This window comes from Amblyraja radiata, chromosome 6 (assembly GCF_010909765.2).
Source record: "Amblyraja radiata isolate CabotCenter1 chromosome 6, sAmbRad1.1.pri, whole genome shotgun sequence".
NCBI lineage: Eukaryota > Metazoa > Chordata > Chondrichthyes > Rajiformes > Rajidae > Amblyraja > Amblyraja radiata.
The window spans coordinates 54,339,509-54,365,670 of record NC_045961.1 but is presented as its reverse complement, the minus strand read 5'-3'; the positions used below and the strand labels follow the sequence as shown (position 1 = coordinate 54,365,670).

The 26,162-nt window shown below is 43.4% G+C and overlaps 1 protein-coding gene across 4 annotated transcripts in view; it reads right to left on the bottom strand.

Moving 5' to 3' along the window:
- The window catches only part of brca2 (BRCA2 DNA repair associated), a 63,137-nt gene that overhangs the window by 18,915 nt on the left and 18,060 nt on the right, over positions 1–26,162 (bottom strand). For all 4 annotated transcript variants that reach the window (XM_033022872.1, XM_033022873.1, XM_033022874.1 and 1 more), the window contains exons 10-18: positions 18,131–22,942; positions 17,166–17,264; positions 14,362–14,440; positions 13,549–13,988; positions 10,879–11,066; positions 9,213–9,400; positions 5,464–5,634; positions 3,246–3,645; positions 2,628–2,783 (exon numbers count right to left, since the gene is read on the bottom strand). In XM_033022872.1, coding sequence (XP_032878763.1) covers positions 2,628–2,783; positions 3,246–3,645; positions 5,464–5,634; positions 9,213–9,400; positions 10,879–11,066; positions 13,549–13,988; positions 14,362–14,440; positions 17,166–17,264; positions 18,131–22,942 — 6,533 coding nt within the window. The remainder of the gene's footprint in view (positions 1–2,627; positions 2,784–3,245; positions 3,646–5,463; positions 5,635–9,212; positions 9,401–10,878; positions 11,067–13,548; positions 13,989–14,361; positions 14,441–17,165; positions 17,265–18,130; positions 22,943–26,162) is intronic.

The window sequence follows — 26,162 nt, the reverse complement described above, 5'->3', positions numbered from 1 at the left end:
CTCTATGGCAAGAATGCCTTTCCTCAGATTAGGAGACCAAAACTGAACACAATACTCCAGGTGTGGTCTCACCAAAACCCTGTACAACTGCAGTAGAACCTCCCTGCTCCTATACTCAAATCTTTCAACCGTAGCGCTTGTAACCCTTGAAGGTCTGTGCAGCCCACGTGCCGTCAGCGCTGCTGGAAGCCGTCAATTTCAAGCGGGGCTGAAGGCAGCAGAAATTCTGCCCTTGCAGCACTGGGCCGGCACAGCAGCCTACTGCACATGCGCAGCGCTAGTTTCTTGGCGGGGTTTTCAAATATGGATTGGCATTATTTTAAGTGTATCTTAGGAAACAGAGAGAAGAATGGAGCTCATGTACCAATGATGTGGTAAGTACATTTCTTGGTGATGTTTTTAAATACCGTTTTTCCTGGGGTGTGGGGGTGGAGGGAGAGCTCCTTTCACACCATTTGTGGAGTCTGGCCCGGGGTAAAGTTGCGGGGAGGGCATGAATGTTGTGTAGGAGGGGATCGGGATAATGCCACTTGCGACGCTCCTTGCACGGAGCCACCGCATTGAGGCCAGGGGGGAGAAGCAGCTCGGGTGGCTGTGAGCGGCCGCTGGGCCGGACAGCGGAACCGGCCGCCACCTCAGCGCCTTTTGCCGGTCCCCGCTCACCTCTGGCAGCTCTCCATCTAAAAACCTCTCTCCTGCCGCTCGCTGGCCTCACTCATGTCCCGCAAATCCTTAAATTCCAACAGCACGATTGAGGTTACTCGGCTGTGGGAATTTAAGGATTTGCAGGAAGCGGCTGACATGAGCGAGCGGCAGGTGAGAGGTGTTCAGACGGAGAGCACTGCCAGAGGTGAGCGGGCCGGCAGAAGGCGCTGACGTGGCGGTCAGTTCTGCTGTCAGGTCCCGGCGGCCGCTCGCAACTCCCCGAGCTGCTTCTACCCCCGGTTACAATGCGGTGGCTTCGTGCCCAGAGAGCTGCGGCAGCGGTGAGTGAGTGAGTTACTAGCATTATCCCCGACCCTCTCCTTCTCAACACTCCTGCCCTCTCCGCAACTTTACCCCTGGCACAGACTCTCCACACGCTGTGAAAGGAACTCTCCCCCCAATTGGTCCCTTGAACAAGTGTTGCCATTCAATAAGATGACAACTGATTCAACTTTTCCCTGTACACCCGTTTTTCCCACCATCTCTCCACCTGCCATCACCCTTCACCCACCAACCATTCAGTAATTAAGAATAGAGGAGACTAGGAAGCCTTGGGCAAATTGAATTGGTACTGTTTTTATTTTTATTTTTTATTTTATGGAGTGAACAATCTGCGCATGCGCGGTTTAATTTTTATTTTTTTTAAAGCCGACTGACTGCCTACCCTGATTAATTACTCCCTGCACGTGCCTGCCTTGCAGCCTCTTAGCATCCTCCTCACAGCTAACACTGCCCCCCAGCTTCGTGTCATCCACAAACTTGGAGATGTTGCATTCAATTCCCTCGTCCAAATCATTAATATATGTTGTAAATAGCTGGGGTCCCAGCACTGAGCCTTGCAGTACCCCACTAGTCACTGCCTGCCATTCTGAAAAGGACCCGTTTATTCCTACTCTTTGCTTCCTGTCTGCCAGCCAGTTCTCTATCCACATCAATACCGAACCATCTATAACATGTGCTTTAACCCCTTTTGTCCCCCTCCCCCTGGGTCTATCCACTTACTACCCACACAGTTCACCCACTGGATCCCCTTTCTCCTCTGGTTCAAGCTTCATTATCGGATTCCAGCATCTGTAGCCCTTGTATCATCCCTTTTCACTCCATCATTCCAATCAACATGTAATTAAAATTTATAACAGAATTAAAAATGTATGTAGTAAGCCTTGAAAACATTACACTAAAAGTTTTAGCCTAACTTTTCAATTTTAGCAAGGACTAGACCAAGTGGGATCCGTTGGGTCCCAGTCACACGGGAGGCCTGGTCCCCCAACGCAACCCATCCCCCAAAGCAATATTCCACCACTCATCCGTTCCCCCAACGCAACCCGTTCCCCCAACGCAATATTCCACCACTCACCCAATTGTGTACGATAAGAAGTGAAATTGTGTCCGGTTGGAGACGTCCGCCGGCCATCCAGAGCCTCCCTCAGCTCCACTAAAAATGTGATGGCGCAGGAAGGGGCGGATCGTCCCGCAGAGCGACAGGAGAAAAGACCAATAGACGCAGCGCTGAACGGCAGGAGAGGAGATCGATCTGCGCACGCGTGGTTTTTAAGATTTTTCAAACCTCGCTAACTTTTACATTAGACCACCGATTGGAATGAAACGGTGCAATCGCAGCTCAGGAGAACGGTGAAAAAGCTGGCGAAAAATCGTAGCGCTATAGGAAATGAGCTGTTGCTGCACCGTTGGGGGCTATGCGTGAATGATGCAATATTGCTTGGGGGACCAGACCTCCCGTGTGACAGGGACCCAACGAGTCCCACTTAGTCTAGTATTTCACTAAAAAAACATTAAAGAGTCACAAAAAAACTCACTTATTTAAAGAGTATAAGATGGTGTTCCATGATCTTGCAAATATTTAATAACTCCCCATTTAAAATCAAGAAACTGAACATTTTTTATTGCATTACTTTGCATACCTGTATAGGATAAGTCCTTACAACGATTATATCAACACATCCAACCATTCCACCTTCACCAAAAAGAGAGGATAGAGGCAATGGAAAAGGTCGAGGGTCGCAGTGATATCCTAGCTTCGTATACCACCGAGCAGGTCTTGTACTGTTGGCCGAAATCTAAAAGGGGGACAATAGATTATTTTGCAATATTGTTGATACGTTTTGCAATTTTATTGTTGCAGACAAATGGAGGTGACAGCTGCAGCGCGCCTTTATGGCAGCTGCAACTGTGACTGTGAAAATGGCACCAAAACCATGGCAGTTTTTGACGACTCTTGCATACAGTGGGATGTTTCTATGCATGATGTACTTTACTGGTGATTCAACCTATGTATGGCAATAATCTTAGTGACCTCTATGCAAAAAACAATAATTTTACTGTACCTTGGTACACCTGCTGAGTTATTCCAGCACTGTGTCTCCTTTTGTGTATTAATCAGCATCTGCAGTTCCTAGTTTCTACATTCTACATTGAAAAGCTTTGTTTTGCATGCTATCCAAACGGCTCAGATATACCATACATAAATACAATCAAGTCACTAGACCGGTCACTAGAATTATTAATTAATTTATCCATACCTTCATCATGAGTGATTCTGGAGCTTCTAGAGGGGAACATGGATCCTGTGAGCCTACTAATTCTGCCCCATGCACAATAATCTTTTGACCAACTACAAGTCTTCTTTTTTGTAATAATGCAGTGAGTGGAGAATCCAGAAGAGCCTTAATTCCATACCATCCATCAGTGACTTCAATAACTCCAAATGACATATCACTTTTTGTTTTCATGTCACCTTTTTCAATTGGAGTTTTGGGTTCTTTAAATGCATCACTGGAGTTTTGCTTATTTTGGGTTGATCTTGAACCCAGTGATATTATTTTAGAAATGCAAAGAACAAGTGTTTTTGCTGCTACGTCATCTCGCTCCATAATTCTTTTTAAGGCAGATCGACGACTCTGATCAATCTCCACATCATATCTACAAAGACAAATTTGTGTTAATTAGAAAATATTTGCATAATTTTCACTTTTTGCTTGCACTTACTCAAAATCTATCATTTTAAACAAATACACATTCAAATTGCTTTCTCACAAATTAAAATTGAAGCCAATGTTCAAGAATATTATCTTAAAGGAAGGTAGACAAAAATGCTGGAGAAACTCAGAGGGTGAGGCAGCATCTATGGAGCGAAGGAATAGGCGACGTTTCGGGTCGAGATCTTTAAAGGAAATATGTTTGAGCAAAATTTAGTCTAAAAGAACAAATTTACCATATTTGTACATAAGGGGGAAAAAAGAGGTTAAAGAAAATGCTCTCCTGCAAAAGATTACTTGAGATAAAGAATGCATGATCAGAGGTTGCACTTAAGTAAAATGGAGCATAACTAGATTGATGCCACCTATTTTACTTCAAAGTTGGAAATGTCTATGTTGCAGACAGGCTGGCAAAAGTGGAAATATATGAGAATATATGATAGAAAATGGGCATGGATGGTTCTGGAAGGATTGTGAATAAGGTAGTATGAGGAAAAGTGGCAAAATATAAAGTGTCCATGACTGTGGTTTGGATTATGCTCAATTTTCAGAAACTGTGCCAAATCTCAATGATTCTCAATCTGAGTGAAGATAGGAGATGAAGTGGAACAGGCATTCAAGTTAAATTTTGATTAAGACCTCTCAGGCCATCATGAATCTACTACCAGACTAACAAAGACGTGAATCCAAGGACCATGGATCACAAAGACAAAACACCCCCAGAGAATGCAATTGATTAACTAAATATAAATCGTCAGTATTTACTTCAGAGAAGGATGAGGAACTGTTTCAGACTGCTAGGACTTCGTGCCCATTTAAAATAACACTTAAACTACATGATTTTAAAGTACAGTGAACTTTCAAATCAGCATAAGGATTTCACTAGTTATGAAGTGTTTGGAATATCTTAGGACACAATGAATTACTTTTCCCAATTGATATTTCTGCTTTTTGAACAGAGAATTACAAGAAACATAAATCAGTTCCAGAAGTAATCTCGTTAAGCATGGAAAGTCATGACAAGAATACTGCTTCCAACAGGAATTGACATTTATACTGCACATTTAAGATGGAAAAATGCCTCAAGGCACCTCACAGGAACATTACCAAACAAAAATTGATATTAAAGCACAAAGATATTCAAGCAGATAACAGTATGTTTTATCAAGTTGTGAGATTTTAAAGATAATCTTAAAAGTGAGATAAAAAGGAGTAGAGGGCTGAGAGAAAGGAAATGTCATAGCCTTATATCACGGCAGCTGAAGATATAGGTAGAACTATTGAAATATTTAATCAGAGCATGTAAAATAGGGAGAAAATATTGTATTTTAGTGCTGTTAATAATAAGGAACTGCAGATGTTGGTTTATACCAATGATAGACACAACATGCTAGAGTAACCCAGTAGGTTAAGCAGCATCTCTGGAGAAAATGGATAGGTGACATTCAGGGTTGTTTAGTTTAGAGGTTAATGGGTACTGACATGGTGGTTCAAGGAGTTTGTTTCCATGCTACATAACTCTATCGTTGGAGGACTCCAGGAATTGGGAGGTAATAATCAAAAACAAAGATGAAAAATATAAAACTGAGGCTTTGTAATCCAGGATTTAGCAAAGGAGTGATGGGTAAAGAGGTAATGACATCAGTGATATATACACAGGCAGCAGAGTTTTAAACAATCAGCTAAAGAGAAAAACAAAATTACCCAATAATCAATCAAAAGAACTACCTCTTTAGCACAAACAATAAATGAAATAGATCACCTGTATTTAAGTTGCAGAAGTATTCTTTCTGGTGTTAGGCACCTGCCACCGAACTGTTTGGGGAATGCAACCTCCATTGCAGCAAGCTTCCATACTAACCACCTATAATGGTTATAGGCCCAAACTTCACCGATTAGGCTGGAATCTACACCAGGAGTATCTAAAAGAGCTCTGGAAAAACAACCACTCATATTACTGATAAAATGCAGCACATCAAACATGGGTTTTCTATACATTAACATGCATACAAGGCTGACCTCCTCCAAGAAACTGAAAGGAGAAACTTAGAACATGTTGAAACAAAGATGCTGCTTAATACACCAAAAAGGACACAAAGTGCTGGAGTAACAGCATGTCAGACAGCTTCTCTAGATGCTGCCTGATCTCCGAGTAGCTCCAGCACTTTGTGTACTAAGAACCCGTTTCCTGTTAGTGGAGAATCCTGAACTACTTTCAGAATAGAAGGTCAACCATTTAGGAATGAAATTTTGAGAAACCTGTCTGAGGTCTGTGGTAAATCTTTACTCAAGGAGACTCCTCCACTAACTATAATCAAAGGTCTCTTTTCTTGAGAATATTGACAATTGTGGAGTCTCAGATTTGCTGGCATGCTTTCCCCTTCTATGATAAGGGAGATAAAGCTGCAAATTTGGGAGAGATATTCCTCTTCAGCAAGTTTAAAAAATTGCAGCAGGGATACCTGATCCTCAAGGAACTTTGCTGCTGGTATAAGGCCTTTTTAATTTCTTGTTGGGCTAGGCCTGTGGAATGTGATGGGATGGTTTCAGTGTTCCTTGCATTGGGCTCTGACTGCCTTTCTGGCATGACATTTTCCTCATTCTTGTTTAGGCCCATGGATGATCTTAACAGCATCAAAGAATCTACACATACCAAGTCATGGACTTACTATGATTCCTTCTGCATCACTTGTTCTTTACTTTGTTATGGTTTTACTTTGAACCTTTGTATTCAGTTGCCCACAACAGTTATTTCCCTTCCTTGGGACAGTTTTCAGTTCAACAATACTTCTTGCATCTCTGACATCTTATCTTATAAATATTAAAACTCTGGTGTTGTTGTCGGGTTCTAATTCGCAAATATCCGTTTTAGAGGCGTTTGTGAATCTCCTCCTCCAAAATTTCTCCTCACCCCTCTCTCCTCACTCCCCCTCTCTCCATCTACCCCTGACTCCCCCTTCACCCTCCCCGCTCTCCTCCTCTCCCCCCATCCTCATCCTCCTCTCTCTCCCTTCCCCCTTCCCTCCACTCTCCCTCCCCACTCTCCCCTCCTGCTCCCTCCCTCTCCCCTATCCTCCCCCCTATCCTAACTATGTTGAGGGGACGGTACCCAGTGGTCTCCCCTCCCTCCCCACCCAGTCTCCCCCTACCCCCCTCTCACCCTCCCCCCCCCTGTGTGCGAGGGGGGTGGTTAGTGTGCGTGTGAAGCCGCAGTAACCCCCCCCCCCCCACCTGCAAACGCGCGTTGGGGAAACAGACCCAACGGGTCTGTACTTGGTCTAGTAACTATTAAAACTGTCGTTGGTTTGTTCGTTTGTAACAAGTTCTATTTCGGGAAAATCCGTTTAAGCTGTTTGTGAATTTACTCCTCCACTCTTTGCTGTAACGGAGAAATGTTTACATATTCCTGTAGAACATTTGGTTATTAATTTCCCTGCTTTTATAGTAAAAAACATCAAAACATTTTAAAATCAAGCTGCTGCATGAGTCACAGCGCCATCTCACAGATGTCCAATCACAATGGATCTCATTTACCTATGATATGACATCACAATGGGACAGGGATGGGAGATTGGAATCTTCAGGTGATCCCACTAAAATCAAACTGCTGCATGAGTCAGAGCCATCTCGCAGATGTACAATCACAATGCATCTCATTTACATATGCCATCACAATGGGACAGGTGTGGGAGATTGGAATCTTCACGTGGTCTGGCGTGCACAATCAAATAAGATCAAATAGAGCAAGTTGTCCTACCCCCCTCCCTCTCTACCCCTTCCCTCTCCAGCCCTCCTATCCTCCCCCCCTCTTCTCCCCTTCCTCTTCTCTCCCCTCCACCTCCCCCTCTTCTCTCCCCCCCTCCACGTCCCTTCCTCCCCCTCACTCACCCCCTCCTCTCACTCCCCATTCCTCTCCCCGCGACTCCCTCCCCCTCTACTCTCTCTCCTACTCTCTCTCCCCTCTACTCTCTCTCCCCCTCCCTCCAACCCTCCCTTCCACCCCCTGTATTTCCCTCTCCCCCTTCTCTCTCCCCACTTCTCTCTCCCCCTCCTCTCTCTCTCCACCTCCCCCCTCATTTCTACCACCCTCTCTCCTCCCTCCTCCACTCCCCCTCCACCTCTTATTCGCCTCCCCCTCTCCACCCTCCCCTATCCTCCCCCTCCCCCCACCTCCTCTTCTCATCCCCTTCCACCTCTCTCCCTCCCTTTTTCTCTCCTCTCCCTCCCCTCACTCACCCTCCTCCTTCCCTCTACCTCTCTTTCTTCCCTCTAATCTCTCTCTCCCCTTCCACCCCCTGCCTTTCCCCCACTCCCCCTTCTCTCTCTCCCCCTTCTCTCTCTCCCCATTCTCTTTCCCCCCCTCCACTCTTCCCCCTCCCCCCTCCACTCTCTCTCCACCACCTCCTCCCCCTCCCCCCTCTCATCTCACCTCCCCTCTCTCCCCCTCTCCTCACCTCCTTTCTCTCCTATACTCTCTTCTCCCCCTCTCCCTCCCTCCCCTCTCCCTCCCCCCTCTAACCCCCCCCCCCCCCCCCCCGTGTATGTGTGGGGTGGTTAGTGTGCATGTGATAGGGAGTGGGGAATAGATGGATCTTATTTACATATCCCTCTCTCTCCCTCCCTTCTCTCTCTCCTCCCCTTCCCCTCCCCCACCCCCCTCTATCCCCTCACCCACCCCTCTCTCCCCACCTCCCCCTCTACTTCCCGCTTCCCCTATCCCCCTTCCCGCTCTCCTCCCCATCCTCATCCCCCTCTCCCCATCTCTCCCTCCTCCACTCCCTCTCCCCTCCTCCAACCCCCTCCCCTCTTTCCCACCACTCCCCCTCCTCATCTCTACCCCTCCTCTCTCCCCTCTACTCTCTTACCCCCTCCTCCCCTCCCCCCTCTCTCTTCCCCCCTTTCCCCCTCCCCTCCCTCTCCCACTCCCCCCCCCGTTTGTATGGCAGGTGGTTAGTGTGCGTGTGAAGCCGCAGCCCCCCCCCCCCCCCCCCCCCCGCAACCGCACGTTGAGGGAACGGGACCCAGCGGTCTCCCCTCGCCCACCCCATCTCCCCCTACCCCCCTCTCACCCCCTACCCCCCCCCCCCATGTGTGTGGGGGTGGTTAGTGTGCGTGTGAAGCCGCAGCCCCCCCCCCCACCACGCATTGGGGGGAACAGACCCAGTGGGTCTGCACTTGGTCTAGTTCTCATTAAATTCATAGCAGGGTTTCCTGACCAAAAAGCCAAATATCTTTTTGTCCTCTGCTTTTCCCCTCCTTATCCCACCAGAAGGTGAAAAAGGAAATGTATTTTACTGTCTTTGATAATATATTCTTGAGATGTTGACTCTCAATGAAATGTTTTTAATTTTGTTCATTTCAATTTTAAAAGCTTTTCACAGCACACTGGAGTGCAAATGCATATAGCAGGTAACCCCTGAGGCGAAGTTACATTCGAGCCGACCAATCATGATATACACAATTTAATTCCTAACACAGAAATAAATGACCAACCATGATATATATTCTAACCTGTAAAATTCAGATTTTCCTGCCATCCCATTGTCATCTGGAATAAGACACCCCCCATCTGCAAGCGGCAGGCCATTGCTAGCATTTAATAGCTCCTCAGAGAAAAATTCTTGAATGTTGATCTGGAACGACTCTGCATTTTTTGCTTGTACACAGAGAGTACTTCTGCTGACTCCATAACTGTACAACTGAGAAAATAAATGTTTTTGAATTGTAAAACATGGAGTAGATAAGGCCATAAAAGGATTAATCTCAGTGTAGGACATGATACCGTTCTCCCGTCGGAGTGGCCCAGCCCGAGGGAGAACGGCACTCCCGTCGGAGTGGCCCAGCCCGAGGGAGGAGCGGTACTCCCGTCGGAGTGGCCCAGCCCGAGGGAGAACGGCACTCCCGTCGGAGTGGCCCAGCCCGAGGGAGAACGGTACTCACGTGAGGGCGATCCGGCTCGGGGCTGGAACGGTGCTCCGGTGGCTGGGACGGCGTTCTGAGGCGGTGACCTGAGTCCGGGGTTCAGCCGCGGGCCAGCGGCTGCGTGTGCTGGACTGGAGGGCGGCAGCTTCGACCACCCCCGGGCCGCGGTGTTTGAACCGGCCCGTTTGCGGGGTTCGGTGAGCCGCGGGACTGTTGTGCCATCGCCCGGTGGGGAATCGCCTCAGCGCAGAGGGAGAAGAGGAGGGAAGAGACAGTAACCCTAAGATTTTTGCCTCCACCACAGTGAGGAGGTGCTTGGAGGATACACTGTGGTGGTGTTAATTTGTGTTTATTGTTGTTTATTATTGTATGATTGTATGTATGACTGCAGGCACGAAATTTCGTTCAGACCGTAAGGTCTGAATGACAATAAAGGTATTCAATCAATCAATCAATCAATAAAATGCCTGAGGTCTATGCAGAGCTTGGTGCCTGCCCAGCCATGCCCAATACTCGTCAGATGGGGTGAGTCAGTACTCAGAAAATGTTCAGATAGACACCAGGTCACATCTAGAATGATCCAGCCCCTCATTTTTGTCAGTTCAAAGTGGTGTAGCATCAGTAAGAAAAATTTAGTAAATTAATGTGTTTTTCATCAAAAAAATCAATGACCAGAAACACTGCTCACACATAAATTACAGTAAAACATTGTTAATCCAGCAGGTTCAGGACTCTGGTGGTTCCGGTCCAGAAGGTTTTACCACGTTGTTATTCCTATTGATACCCCAACACACTTTTAATACCGTTTGTTTTAGATGTTGTACAACAAAGGTATAGATTTCCCAGTGAACTCTGTGAGACTAGAAGCAGCAATGAAATTGGGGTTCTTGTGAAGCCAGAGAGTTAATTGGAGTTAGACAGATGCTGAACCATCGGGGTTTCTGAGTGGTCAGACAGCAGATTATTGGAGTTTTACTGTGATAACTTGGATACAGTATAATCTTTGAAGCAACAACTATTTGAAGAATTTGGCCATAGAAGATAGCAGAGTCAAATCATGCAAATTCAAATTGCTACTAAACCAAGTGACAGATGTACTTCAATTAAATTGATGGCTTGGACAGTGCTAACATTCCTTGGTGTTAAAAGAACAATATTTTAAACGATGCTCAAAAGCTTTCTGTAAATTGTTGCCTTTTTTGAAGCATTTGAATTTAATTTAGAAGGAAAATCAAACTGCAAATATAGTCTGTACCTTTTCTTCTGTAAAATATCTTGGAGCTTTTCCTTCAACTGCTGTATGCAGAGAGAATTTTGAAGTGCAGTTTTTAGATCTGTACAAGCTGCCTGGTTGTGGATGAATAGTTTGTTTTTTCTTCTTCATTAATCTCATTTCCTGCAGGTTCCTTGCGAAATGCCATGTTTGAACAATCCTTGAAAATTCTACAAACAAAAAACTCAACATGAAGAGGTACAAGTCAGGTAGCTCTGCAGAGTGGATGCAGGAAGGATATTTCCCTTGGCTGAGGAGTGGGGAAATAGCAGTCACAATCTCAAAATAAGAGGTCGGCCATTTAGGGCTGCAATAAGGAAAAACTATTTGATTCAGGGAAAGGCATATTTTTATAATTCTCATCAGTGGGTGACTCTTCTCCCTTATCTCACAGTCTTTTGTCTCCATTTTATCTCTGTCCACCCATCTGCCCAGCAACTATCCTCATGTGTATCCACCTCTCACTTGTTGGCTTTGTCCCGCTCCCACCTCTCTTTCCAGCTTTCTCTCCTCTACAACTGCAAGTCTGAAGTTGTGTCCGACCCAAAGCATCGCCTATCTATATTCTCCAGAGATGCTGTTTGACTTGCTGAGTTACTCCAGCACTTTTGTGTTTTTTACCATCTGTTTAAGTCTTATTATGATTGCATTAGTCTTTGACTTACAAATATGCCTCCCAAAAAAACACAACAGAAGGACCCTTGGTCTTGATACCCAATTAAAACTAATGGTGACTAAAATAGAGCACAATTTAAATGCAAAACAACTGCAGATGCTGAAAATCTAAAAGGCAAGGGTAAACAGAAGCCAAATGTAGTAAGTTACTCCAGCATTTTTACCATCTGTTGATACAATAATAGTCAGTCAGTTATTAAAGATGGGATAGCAGCACATTTGGAAAGTGGTGAAATCATTGGACAAAGTCAGCATGGATTTACAAAAGGTAAATCATGTCTGACGAATCTTATAGAATTTTTCGAGGATGTAACTAGTAGCGTGGATAGGGGAGAACCAGTGGATGTGGTGTATCTGGACTTCCAGAAGGCTTTCGACAAGGTCCCACATAAGAGATTAGATTACAAACTTAAAGCACACGGCATTGGGGGTTCAGTATTGATGTGGATAGAGAACTGGCTGGCAAACAGGAAGCAAAGAGTAGGAGTAAACGGGTCCTTTTCACAATGGCAGGCAGTGACTAGTGGGGTACCGCAAGTCTCAGTGCTGGGACCCCAGCTATTTACAATATATATTAATGATCTGGATGAGGGAATTGAAGGCAATATCTCCAAGTTTGCGGATGACACTAAGCTGGGGGGCAGTGTTAGCTGTGAGGAGGATGCTAGGAGACTGCAAGGTGACTTGGATAGGCTGGGTGAGTGGGCAAATGTTTGGCAGATGCAGTATAATGTGGATAAATGTGAGGTTATCCATTTTGGTGGCAAAAACAGGAAAGCAGACTATTATCTAAATGGTGGCCGACTAGGAAAAGGGGAGATGCAGCGAGACCTGGGTGTCATGGTACACCAGTCATTGAAAGTGGGCATGCAGGTGCAGCAGGCAGTGAAGAAAGCGAATGGTATGTTAGCTTTCATAGCAAAAGGATTTGAGTATAGGAGCAGGGAGGTTCTACTGCAGTTGTACAGGGTCTTGGTGAGACCACACCTGGAGTATTGCGTACAGTTTTGGTCTCCAAATCTGAGGAAGGACATTATTGCCATAGAGGGAGTGCAGAGAAGGTTCACCAGACTAATTCCTGGGATGTCAGGACTGTCTTATGAAGAAAGACTGGATAGACTTGGTTTATACTCTCTAGAATTTAGGAGATTGAGAGGGGATCTTATAGAAACTTACAAAATTCTTAAGGGGTTGGACAGGCTAGATGCAGGAAGATTGCTCCCAATGTTGGGGAAGTCCAGGACAAGGGGTCACAGCTTAAGGATAAGGGGGAAATCCTTTAAAACCGAGATGAGAAGAACTTTTTTCACACAGAGAGTGGTGAATCTCTGGAACTCCCTGCCACAGAGGGTAGTCGAGGCCAGTTCATTGGCTATATTTAAGAGGGAGTTAGATGTGGCCCTTGTGGCTAAGGGGATCAGAGGGTATGGAGAGAAGGCAGGTACGGGATACTGATTTGGATGATCAGCCATGATCATATTGAATGGCGGTGCAGGCTCGAAGGGCCGAATGGCCTACTCCTGCACCTAATTTCTATGTTTCTATGTTTCTAATAGTCTTGTAATTAAAGGTAAGGAAGCAACTAGTGAAACGCATTATACCAAATAAAAATCCACACTTAGTGTGTACTTTTACCATTCATTTCCATCCTCTTCATGAGTAAAGCAAAATTGACTCTACCAGGCCAACTTAAATACAAGTCCTCTTCCTTCTAATTGTGGTGAAATCGAGATTCAGGCCACATGTAATTTATGTTATTTATTTACCTGGAGCTCAGAACAGGTAGTTCTAGTTTTCTCTTCCCTACGATCTTCAAGATTTAAAAACAATCTTGCTAATGTCCAAGCAACACATCTCATTTACTTTGATTCTAGGATCATGACCACTCACCAACATTCTCAATGTAATTAAACCAACAAAACGAAAAGAGGGAAAATAAGAGTTAGCAATTTAAAAGCATGTAAACAATATTAATACCTTCATCGCTGGCTTTACATTCATCTGAAGTACCAGATATTGACTGGATTTTATCTTCACTTGCGGCTATTGTATCACCTTTCAATGGACAACCATCTTTGATAGGTCCACTGCGGTTATTGGCTTCAGTACTATATTCACTTTCATTTTGCACTGGAGAAATTACCGCCTCCGTATTCAATTGCTTTTCCATTTGATTATAATTTGGATCAGTTTTAAATGGAGGTAAGAATGTTTTTCCTGACTTTGGTGTACCCTGTCTGCTTTTCTTTAGCTGCCTGTGACCACCAGAGTCACTGTGGAATGGAGGTTTGAACACTGCCACTTGTTTTTTCGTTTGCTTAATGTCATGATGATATAGATCTTGTCGAACTGAATTTTCATGGACAGGGATTGTAACATTCGGCGAAATCATTTGCTGATGAGTACTGCTTGAAAGACTGTCAAAATAAAAATATACGGCATTTTACGTAACAAACAATGCAATTATAATATTTTCTTACAACTATTATTTTATATTCTTTGAAGATTTTGTTTTAGTTTAGTTTAGAGATACAGCGTGGAAACAGGCCCTTCGGCCCACCGGGTTCGCGCCGACCAGCACATTAACACTATTCTACACCCATTAGGGACAATTTTTACATTTACCAACGCCAATTAACTTACAATTAACCTTCTGAAAAAAAAAGGAAATCACGATGAACAGTTCAACATGTAAACTGAAACCCAAGGTTATGTTGCAAACCCAATTTCTATCCCATTTAAGAAAATGTTTAGTTGAATCTCATTTCCAAAATATGCTGCTGAAATTACCTTTTGTCCTTTGATGGAGCAGAAGTCACAGGCTTCAGTGGGATATTGTACATGAATTTCCTTCGGTCACAAAATGCTCCTGAAAGAAACTACAACTTCAATTTCCATCCTTCAATTGTTAAAAAATGTCAATGTTTTCTAACTTAGACCTTTCAGCAAGGCCAATTCCTTGTATGTGAATACTTGGCCAATAAGTTTACTTACTTACTTATTCAAACCTCTGATAATTGAATACATTTAAATCAGCTCTCTTCTCAACTATCCAAATGAAAACGGATTTACATTCATCTGGTTCCTTTCAAAACCATGGTGCCAATTTACTTTCCTTCCTCACCATTCCCTCAGAATTAAGGATCACTTGCTTTCATTCCAGCTCCAAAGGCGCTGATGTGACATCTGCATTCTCTGCCACTGTATGCTCCACAATCTCCCCCGGTGTGCCCCCATTTTGCCCATTGTGCGGCCCCTCTACACCCCCCCCCCCATCCCCTTTCATCTTTATCCGTCTCTCTGACTTTACATTTCACTCATCTTCTCTCCTTATCTAATACAATTTTGTCTCCTTTTCCCCTCTAGCCTTTGTCCACCCATCTGCCATTCAACCCCCTCCCCCCTCACCTGTAGCCACCTATCACTTGCCAGGCTTTGTCCCACCTCCATCTCTCTTTTTCAGCTTTCCCCCCCACTACTACAATTTCTGAAGTGTTTCGATCCAAAAGGCCACCTGTTCATTCACACAGATGCTGTTTGGGTTCCTCCAGCACTTTGTGTTTTACAAGTGATATAACTGATCTGTTATCCTCCAACCCACTTGCATGTTTAGCTTTTTTGCAAACTTTCTGCTTGCTTCTCTACCTCGCTTTTAAAAAAATCAGCAGCAAATATGGATATGTTTCACTGTCTTTTCATAGAGTCAGAATCTTACAATATGGAAACAGGCTCTTCAGTCCAACTTGCCTGCACCGGTCAATACGACCAATCTCCAGCAGTCCCACCTGCCTGCGTTTGGCCCATATCCCTCTAAACCTGTCCTATCCACGGACCTGTCTAAAATTTTCTGTAATGTTGCGATAGTACCTGCCTCAACGACCTCCTCTGGCAGCTCGTTCCATACAACCACTACCCTTTGTGTGAAAAAGTTACCCCTCAGTTCCTATTAAATCTCTCCCCCCTCACCTTAAACCTATGTCCTCTGGTTCTTAATTCCCCTGCTATGGGCAAGAAACTCGATTCTGGAAATGTGAATGAGGTTTCATTCACTCATTACAACACTCTAGCTTGACAACCTGAAACTCAATTTATTCCTGTATCTCACTTCTGTCCATAACACTACCTCCGCTACATTGACTACATTAACTTGGTGCTACCTCCTGCACCCATATAGAACTCACTGACTTCATCCATTTCACCACCAACTTCCATCCGGCACTCAAATTCACCTAGACCATTTCCGACATCTCCCTACCATTTCTTGACCTCACTATCTCCATCACAGGTAACAGACTACTGACCGATATCTACTACAAACCCACTGATTCCCATGGCTATCTGGACTACACTTCTTCCCACCCAGCTTCCTGTAAGGACTCTATCGCCTACTCCCAATTCCTCCGTCTGCACCGCATCTGCACCCAGGATGAGGTCTTCCATTTCCAGGGCATCGGAGATGTCTTCATTCTTTAGGAAACGGGGGTTCCCATCTTCAACTATAGATGAGGCTCTCACCAGGGTCTCTTCTATATCCTGTAGCTCCGCTCTCACTCCCCATCCCCCCACTCGTAACAAGGACAGAGTCCCCCTTGTCCTCACCTACTACCCTACCAGCCGTCACATACAACAGATAATCCTCCGACATTTTTGCCACCTCCAACAGGATCCCACCACTGGCCACATCTTCCCATCTCTTCCCCTTTCGGCTTTCTGCAGAGACCGCTCCCTCCGCAACTCCCTGGTCAATTCGTCCCTTCCCACCCAAACCACCCCCTCCCCTGGTACTTTCCCTTGCAACCGCAGGAAATGCTACACTTGTCGCTTTACCTCCCCTCGACTCCATCCAAGGTCCCAAGCAGTCTTTCCAGGTGAGGCAGAGGTCACCTGCACCTCCTCCAACCTCATCTATTGCATTCGCTGCTCTAGGTGTCAACTGCTCTATATTGGTGAGACCAAGCGCAGGCTTGGCGATCGCTTCGCCCAACACCTCTGCACAGTTCGCATTAACGAACCCGATCTCCTGGTGAATCAGCACTTCAACTCCCCCTCCCATTCCGAATCCGACCTTTCTGTCCTGGGCCTCCTCCATGGCCAGAGTGAGTCCCACCGCAAATTGGAGGAACAGCACCTCATATTTCGCTTGGGTAGTTTACACCCCAACGGTATGAACATTGACTTCTCCAATTTCAAGTCCTTGCTTTCTCCCTCCTTCCCCTCCCCTTCCCAGCTCTCCCACAGCCTACTCTCCGCCTCTTCCTTTCTTCTTTCCGCCCCCTCCCCACCCACATCAATCTGAAGAAGGGTCTCGACCCGAAATGTCACCTATTCCTTTGCTCCATAGATGCTGCCTCATCCGCTGAGTTTCTCCAGCATTTTTGTCTACCTTTGATTTTTCCAGCATCTGTAGTTCTTTCTTAAACATCTGTCCATATATCCACTCTTTACCAAAAGTAAGTTGTACACTAAGCCCTGTAAGCCCTTTATTTTATGGAAACATTTTTATGGACATTTTAAGAAAACAATTAAACTGTTAAAATTGTTCCAAAATTATAGTGGTGCCATTTTGGACTCTAATTATACAAAACTGAGCCTACCTTCGGGGTTACATTTTAAGGGTTTGAAAGTAGATTTGTGGTCACTCTGTAAAGTTCTGTCAAATTCAGATAAAAGCCGTCGTTTTGATGGAGGCTCTTCTGAATTAAAATAAAGTAGTTTATTAAAAATGACCATGTAAAATTGAATGACTAGTTCTTCTGATCTATGTATTGGAAAGTGCAAAGTATTTTGTGTCTTTATTCTGCCAAATCTTTTGTTAGCAAAGAAGTGTCTTCCAGCATTTTAATGAGAAGTAAACAGTGAGCGGTGGTGAAAATTCAATCTGAATAAGGTACGTTTAACAAAACTCTAAATTGAGCAAAAGGGGAAACATAGAAGAGCAAAGAATTTCACACTATCAGCTGAAGGCCAAGGATGTAATGTCATGATGAAGTAAAGGAAAGATGCCAGGTTGATAAAACAACAGAGTGAAAAAATGATTTATGCTGTGCCCTTGGAAATAAATAATCATGGGTTAAATAGAAAAATCACTCATACAAGTATTGTTTGTTGGGTACATGTAAAAATTACAGATAACTCTGAAAGTAACCCACAAAAAAAATCATATTCTGCATCACAAATGTTTGAAGAAGTCTCCCAAACAGGGGTGAAGAAGTCAGGGAGAAATTTTCAAAAGGGCAATTATAAACAATTAGTTTTGAAAGTTTTACAGTTACAAAAGACAATAGTTTTGAAGTTTTTTTATATTAAGAAAATCAAGTGGATATTAAAGGAATAGCAAAGAACTCTGTTTTTCAGGAGCTAGCAGAAACATTGAATCCTCTGAAATATTTAAACACTGCAGGCTAGTGGTAATTAATGTTAATCTTTAATTTGAATCAGATTCAGAAGCTTTCCACGACTGCATGTCCATGGTTTACGCTGGAGAATGTAGGTCTCAGTTGATGCGTTTTTTGCATCTTGTGAAAAAAAAAAAATTTAACCAAAATTGAGCACAATTTACCTGTTGTGAATTTTACTTCTGAACTCGGTCTCTTCCCAGTTCTTAAATCTGGTCCAATGGTTTGATCTGTGAAAGCGTGGCTGCATCTCAATGCTTTGTTTGGCTTATAATCAAAACCTTCATCATGGTCCACTGTTGCCTTTGAATCTTTCATAGTCCATTTTTCGAATTTTTTTTCTGATATTTCAGGATTTGTGATATAATTATTTTTCAATGCATGGGCAATAGGCACTGAGGCATGGCTCACGTTACAATTTGATTTACTTCTTGCTTCTGTGAGGATATTAGATTTCTCAGTAGAGTGATCCAGCTTATCAGTTTTATTTGAAGCCAATTGTACTCGTGCCATCGTTAGACTGCTTTCTTCTACCGTCACTTCCTTGCCCGTAGCTGTTTGAAATCCTGACATGAGAATACAAGTATTTGAACAAGATGCTGATGAATTTATTTTAGGCCTATTACTTGCAAATTCATTTATTTTCCTTTTGCTTGATTCTACCAGGACAAGATTTTGCACATTTGAAATGCTCCCTGTACTGTTGCCCGATTTTCTGTGAATTAACTCTGAACCTTCTTCGCTTTGTTCACCGCCCATAGGAGTGTCAGAGAACAGAGAAGAAGTGGGTAATAGTTGTAACGGCTGAGCTTTTTCAAAAGGTGTAGTTCTTGTACACTTTGGGCTGCTTTCAAATTCTTTTAGCATGCATTTAACTTTCTGAAGAGCATCATGAGAAACTAAAACTGGCTTCCCACTTGCCGTGTTGAAACCAAGGGATGCCTTTGAAATCGAGCTATCCAATTGCCGGTTTTTTTCAGAATGTCTTTTCTCCTTGGATTTCACATCTTTATCAATGATCATCTCCGATGCCTCCTCACTGACTACATCTGAAAACATTTGCTTGCATTTCTTTAGAGATTCTTCTGAAACTTGAACAGGCTTCCCACTAGCTGTGCTGAAGGCAATAGGTCCAGTATTTAAAAAATGTTTAGGGAGCTCAGTCACAGTAACGCCATCAGCATAATTACCTTGATTATTATCAAAGGAAGGATTCAAAACTGAAACATTGCTTTCTCCAGGTTTATCCTCTGTAAATTTCTCTTCTGTGTACTTCAAGTTTGCTTCACTTACATATATACTGCTACCATTTGCAGCACAGTGCGCCAAATATTGTTTGGATGGAAGACTACTATCTTGATTAATCGTTTCTAACCTACGTGGAGGATTAGCCACTAGTGCATTGTAATTTAGAGTACTATCTTCAGAAGGTGCATTTTTTAATGTTTCAGGTGATATTAAACTCGGTTGAAAGCTAAATCCATTATAATCATCATCGAAGAACAAAGCTCTTCCTTTATCTAAAGCCATATTTGACACACTGATTTGTTTACCACTAGCCATTTGGAAGCTTTTCATTTCTATGCCAGTATTCAATTCCTCAAACTCACGATGACTTTGAATGGAAGAATCATGCATCCTGCTGTTATTTTTAGAATTCACATGACTGTGGTTTTTCTTCAAATGTTTCATTTTTCCATTTTTTATAGCCTTCTGAATTAATGTGTTGCTTATATTTGGTTCAAGAGATTCTGATGAAATATTATGTTTTGTTTCATTTGAAAGATCCTTCTCAGCAAATAGAGCTGTGGCTTTATCAAGAGAAGCTTTGCAGACAGTAACCATCTTACCATTAGCAGTTTGGAATCCTTTAATTCCAGTCTCAATTGCACCAAAGGATGAATTAATTGCAATTACTTCTTTATTTCTAAGTGCAATACAGGATTCAGAATTTTTCCCATTTGGAACGACAAATGCAGCAGAAGTATTCATCTGCATATCAAGTTGTTGAGATGTACTTCTTGCTGTTCCTGTATCTTGCAAATTTTCTGTGTAGCTATCTTTGGTCTCACGCAAGCCTGCTGATACATTCAGGTCTTTTTTGGAGACGGTGATGTCTTTGCCACTTGCAATGTGGAAACATGTGGTGTCATTACTCCCTTTAGCATTTATTGCTTCTTCTGAAGATTTTGTTAGGCTTACAAAAGTGCTAGACAATAAGTCATCATCTGATACTTCCATCCTGCTGCCAAATTCCACCTTCCCATCGTGTTTTGTACTACTGCAGTCAGAATTATATAGGTTATTTTTATCAGCTCGAGTTGTCATTGTATCAAGTTGCACAACATCTACACTATCAGACCGTTGTACATCTTGCTCAGTGGATAAATATATTGCTTTACCTTCTTCCGATATGGTGACAGCACTGGTCTCATCTTTTCTATCATTATACACAATTGTTCTCTCATTTTGCAAAACGTTATCCAAATTAGTTTTGCTGTTTAAATTGAAGTGAGCTGGATGCAGCAGGTATGACTCACTGCTTTTCAAAATCTCGGTATCACTTAATTTAGGTTCACTTATCTTTTTAGACCCAATAACAGAGTAACTCAAAGCATTCATTGAAAGCGCATGATCACTAATTTGATCAATATCATTGCCGATGTCCTTGAAAATATTTTTAGCTCTTTGCAAACCCTCATCAGAGAACTTTATTTTACTCCCACTTGCTGTACAAAAACTCACTGCATCTTTCTGAGGTGGAATTACCTTATTATGCATTGTATCTGTATGCATTTTAACAGTGTTAGAGGCAAGTACTGTGGAATCTGTGCACAAATCTGGCACTGTAAATGCTGCTATTCCTTTGTTTTTATTGCGAAAGCCAAGGGAACCAATGGGTTCATTTGGTGTGGTTTGGTCTACTTCTATTGCATTCTGCAGATAGATTGCAGAATTAGTCTGCATTTTTGATAACTCTGCTAGTTGTTGCAAGTTGCGAGGATTACTATTCAGCATCATTGAAGACTCAACGTCGAACCGTGCATCAAAATTGACATCCTGCCACTTATCCGAAACAGCAGAAGGAAGAGTGCAATATAATTGCTTGTTAAGCAGGTCGTTATCCTTGTTCACTTCACTGGCAGCAGGCTGTTTTCCAAACGGTGTAAATTCAAATTGGCTATTTGTATCCTCCAAAATACGAAACAATTTGTTCACATCTTCGGTTTGACTAGCTGTCAAAGACGTGTACTCACTCAGCGACTTTTTCTCAAATACGGTTTCTGAAGTATCAAAAGTGTGCGTTTTTGCAAAGCAAACTGATGGCTGTTTATCAATTTCTGTGGAAATTTGGGGTTCAGAATATTTTGTTTTAATCTCTGCTTCCGTTGAGAAGACAGGGCAATTACCTTTTTGATTCTCAAATATGTTTTTTGAAATGACAAATTCGTGGGCCTGTGCCGAATTTGCTCCTGAATTGTCTTCAAATTTTTGCAGTAACTTCTCTTGTGAGTTTTGTGTAAGCAAATCTATACACAGTTCAGTACTTTTAAAATCTCCACCACAAGGTCCACATTTATAAGATTCAGAAACTTCCGATATCAGATTTTTGGTGTTTTCCAAAACTGTGCAAGTTTCATTTATCATCACAGAACTTAATTCAACTCCTGGATTCTCATATTCTAATTCTATTTTATCCGTGATCTCTCCTTTGTACGGTTCAATGTTGTGTGATGGTTGGATTACTTCAGATAGCTCAAACAATTCTGTTTTGGTTTCAGATGCAGAAAGGTCTGCTCTTGTTTCAGTGTGTAAGTTCTCTGTTAATTTGGATTTTGCCCCAGTCATTTCATGGCCAGATGAAATGGAGCTGGGCAAGTCGCATGGTGTTCTTTCAACTGTTGTACAAGCATTTTCCTTATATTCTATTTTATATTCAGGCAATACAGTTGAAAAAACCAAGAATGCATCACTGACAATGTCAGGTTTCAATTTTCTCGCCTTCAAGGTGGATGCCAACACTGCGATTTTTCTATTATGATTGTGAATATTTGTATTATCAGAAAATATTCTCTTTTCATCTCCTGATAAATTATGCAAACCAGATCTTTGATCTATATTTGACAATCCCTTTTTCGTAGTAAGACTTTCCTCTAAGCGTTTCCCTGAACTCGAACAAATCGATAGTATCTCTATATTTGTTTTTTTTTGTTGAAGTTCAGACAGACTAGTCTTAGTCTTCAAAGTTCTCTTAGTGTTTTCAGAATGAAGGCAATGCTGCTCTGTTTTATGCAAAACATGAGAGACACAGGAAGAGTGAGATGAAACTGCCTGAATTACAAGTGAAGTGCAGGCTACTACACTGGTTGATAATTGGGTAGAAACTTGTGCAGTGCAAGTACTATCATGTTGGCTGAGATAATGTGTGTGGTCTTCACATTTTGTTTCACTGCCTTTATGATGGACTGGACTTTGATTTGTATCAGTTAAGGATGTTAGTCCAAATGATCTCCCAGTATTCTGTATAAGAGTACTTTCAGAAATGTTGGTCTTCTCTGGTTGAACGGAATTAACTGCAGGTGCACAACTCTCCTCTGTACCGACAGTCTGTACATCAACACTATTAGTAGGCACTGTTTTAGATTCCATGGTTAACCTTTTAGCCACTGTGCGACGAGCAGTGGCGAAGATTCTACGTTTCTTGTTGTTATGAGAATGTCTTCTGTGCAACGGTGTCACAAAATTATCCCAACTCCTGTCATTATTAACAGCACGTGATAGTTTATCAACAGTTTCATCTTTAAGATGCTGCAGCAGTGCTATGTCTTGTACTTTGCCATATTTCTCAAAAAGCTGATGGCCATCTTGTAGACTTTCGTTTGCTTCAATGTTGCATTTGTCGCTGGCTTCAACACAGATATCGATGCATGAAACACTTTCTAGCGGGGCACTATCTTCATTTTTCCCACAAGTAACTGAAGGAATGAACAGAAAAACAGACTGAGTATTAAACACTCTCAATGCACACAAGATTAACAAAATCTATGCAAACCTGTATTTGGCAGAAATACTAACAGTAACTGGGGCACACAGTACACTCTGGTCAAGGACTTCAATGATCACAACTTATAAATGTGTAAGAAATAACTGCAGATGCTGGAAAAATGGAAGGTAGACAAAAATGCTGGAGAAATTCAGCGGGTGAGGCAGCATCTACGGATCAAAGGAATAGGTGACGTTTCGGGTCGAGACCCTTCTTCAGGGGGGGGGTGGGAGCGGGAAGAAAGGAAGAGGCGGAGACAGTAGGCTGTGGGAGAGCTGGGAAGGGGAGGGGAAGGAGGCAGAAAGCAAGGACTACCTGAAATTGCAGAAGTCAATGTTCATACCGCTGGGGTGTAAACTGCCCAAGCGAAATATGAGGTGCTGCTCCTCCAATTTGCGGTGGGACTCACTTTGGCCATGGAGGCGGCCCAGGACAGAAAGGTCGGATTTGGAATGGGAAGGGGTTGAAGTGCTGGGCCACCGGGAGATCAGGTTGGTTAGTGCGAACAGAGCGGAGGTGTTGGGCTAAGCGATCGGCAAGCCTACGCTTGGTCTCACCAATGTAGAGCAGCCGACACCTAGAGCAGCGGATGCAATAGATGAGGTTGGAGGATGTGCAGGTGAACCTCTGCCTCACCTGGAAAGACTGCTTGTGTCCTTGGATGGAGTCAAGAGGGGAGGTAAAGCGACAAGTGTAGCATTTCCTGCGGTTGCAAGGGTAAGTACCAGGGGAGTGGTTTGGGTGGAAAGAAACAAATTGACCAGGGAATAACGGAGGGAGTGGACTCTGCGGAAAGCCGAAAGAGGAGATGGGAAGATGTGAATAGTGGTGGGATCCCGTTGGAGGTTACAAAAATGTCGGAGGATTATCTGTTGTATGGGACAGCTGGTGAGGTGGAAGGTGAGGACAAGGGGGACTCTATCCTTGTTACGAGTGGGGAAATGGGGAGTGAGAGCGGAGCTGCGGGATATAGAGGACACCCTGGTGAGAGCCTCATCTATAGTCGAAGAGGGGAACCCCCGTTCCATAAAGAATGAGGACATCTCCGATGCCCTGGTTTGGAACACCTCATCCTGGGTGCAGATGCGGCGTAGACAGAGGAATTAGGAATAGAGGATAGAGTCCTTACAGGAGGCAGGGTGGAAAGAAGTGTAGTCCAGATAGCCGTGGGAGTCAGTGGGTTTGTAGTAAATGGCGGTCAGTAGTCTGTTACCTACAATAGAGGTAGTTAGGTCTAGAAACGGCAGGGAGATGTCGGAAATGGTTCTGGTGAATTTGAGTGTCGGATGGAAGTTAGTGGTGAAATGGATGAAGTCAGTGAGTTCTGCATGGGTGCAGGAGGTAGCACCAATGCAGTCGTCAATGTAGCGGAGGTAGAGTTTGGGGATAGAGCCACGGTACGCCTCGAACAAAGATTGTTCAACGTACCCTACAAAGAGGCAGGCAAAGCTGGGGCCCATGCGCGTGCCCATAGCTACGCCTTGGATTTGGAGGAAATGGGAGGAGTCAAAGGAGAAGTTGTTGAGGGTAAGGACCAGGCGGAGTCCTAGGCGGAGGAGAGTATTTGTAGACGGAGATTGGTTGGTTTTGTGGTCGAGGAAGAAACGGAGAGCTTTAAGACCCTCCTGGTGGGGGATGGAGGTGTAGAGTGACTGGACATCCATGGTGAAGATGAGGGAATGGGGGCCTGGAAAACGGAAGTCATGGAGGAGACGAAGAGCATGTGAGGTGTCTTGGACATAGGTTGGGAGGGATTTGACCAGGGGAGGGGGATAGGATGGAATCGAGGTATGTGGGAAATAAGTTTGGCGTGACAAGAACAAGCAGAAACAATGGGTCTGCCATGACAGTCAGGTTTGTGGATTTTAGGGAGAAGGTAAAATCGGGCCATGCGGGGCTGGGGAACGACGAGGTTGGAGGCTTGGGAGGGCAGGGAGCCGGAAGTGATGAAGCCCATGATGGTGTTTGAGATAATGGCCTGGTGCTCATCAGTGGGGTCATGGTCCAAGGATAGGTAGGTGGAGGCGTCTGGACTCAGATAACTTATAAATGGATCAGTAGAAATCTGACAAGAGTCCCAAAGGATATAATAACCAGGCAGGGCTCTCGCTTAACTTTTTTTCCCTGTTGCCATCCGGGCAACCTTGGCAGCTTTTTAGGTTGCCAAATGACAGTTTAGGTGGTCATTTAAGATGGCTTGCATGACGCGTGCTCGGACGAAGTGCGTAGTTACCAGTCGGAATTATGCTCAATGAAGCATTCACATATTATTTCTGCTTCAAATAAAATCACAAACTAACATATTCACCAATCAAGACCTGATATATACTACAATGACATGCAGCAAAATTATAATACAGTATCTCAACTCTTTTTGCACATTGCAATTAATGCAATTTTTATTATTTCTTTCCACTTCCAAACAAAAATGTTGTTGGGTTATTCAGCGTATGATCAACCTGTGTCAATAAATCCTGGACCTTGATAACATATATGCTTAATCATGCACACTACAGATTGATGCAAGCATGTTTTCTGTAAAGGACCGAAAATTATCATGACATGGCCATAGCATGGGTCGTTATTGCTATTGGTACAGAAACACTCTCGCTTCCCACATAATTTTTCCACAACTAAATATACAGGTTACAAGGAATTTTCTAAAGGCATTTTATGGTAATAGCTGTTAAAACTGACTATACCCATCTGACAGGTTAAACATTACACTAACAAGAGACATAAATGCAGCAAATGTTATTTTGGTAATATATTTAAAGGTGTCAAGACGCCACATTACTGGACATTCAGATTAGATGTATGTGTTGTGAACAGCAATGAAGATACCCAGTTTGTAAGCAACCAATTTTTTTTAAATTGTTGATAAACGCTGTTTCCATCATTCCCACTTCAGAATTAACGTTAACATTTCAACTGAAATATCTCCTGACCAAATTTGTGATGTATATGACTGCAGAAGTAAAACCTGGATAAATCCAACGTATAGTTGTGAATGTTGCTCATTAAATAACTACAGTACTGATACTCCATATTAAGAGCATTGATTTGCCATTAAAATAAATTCTGTAATAACGTGTCACCGGTAGCAGTGACAATCGAACACTGCGGTTTTAATGTTTCACGTGTTCACAATT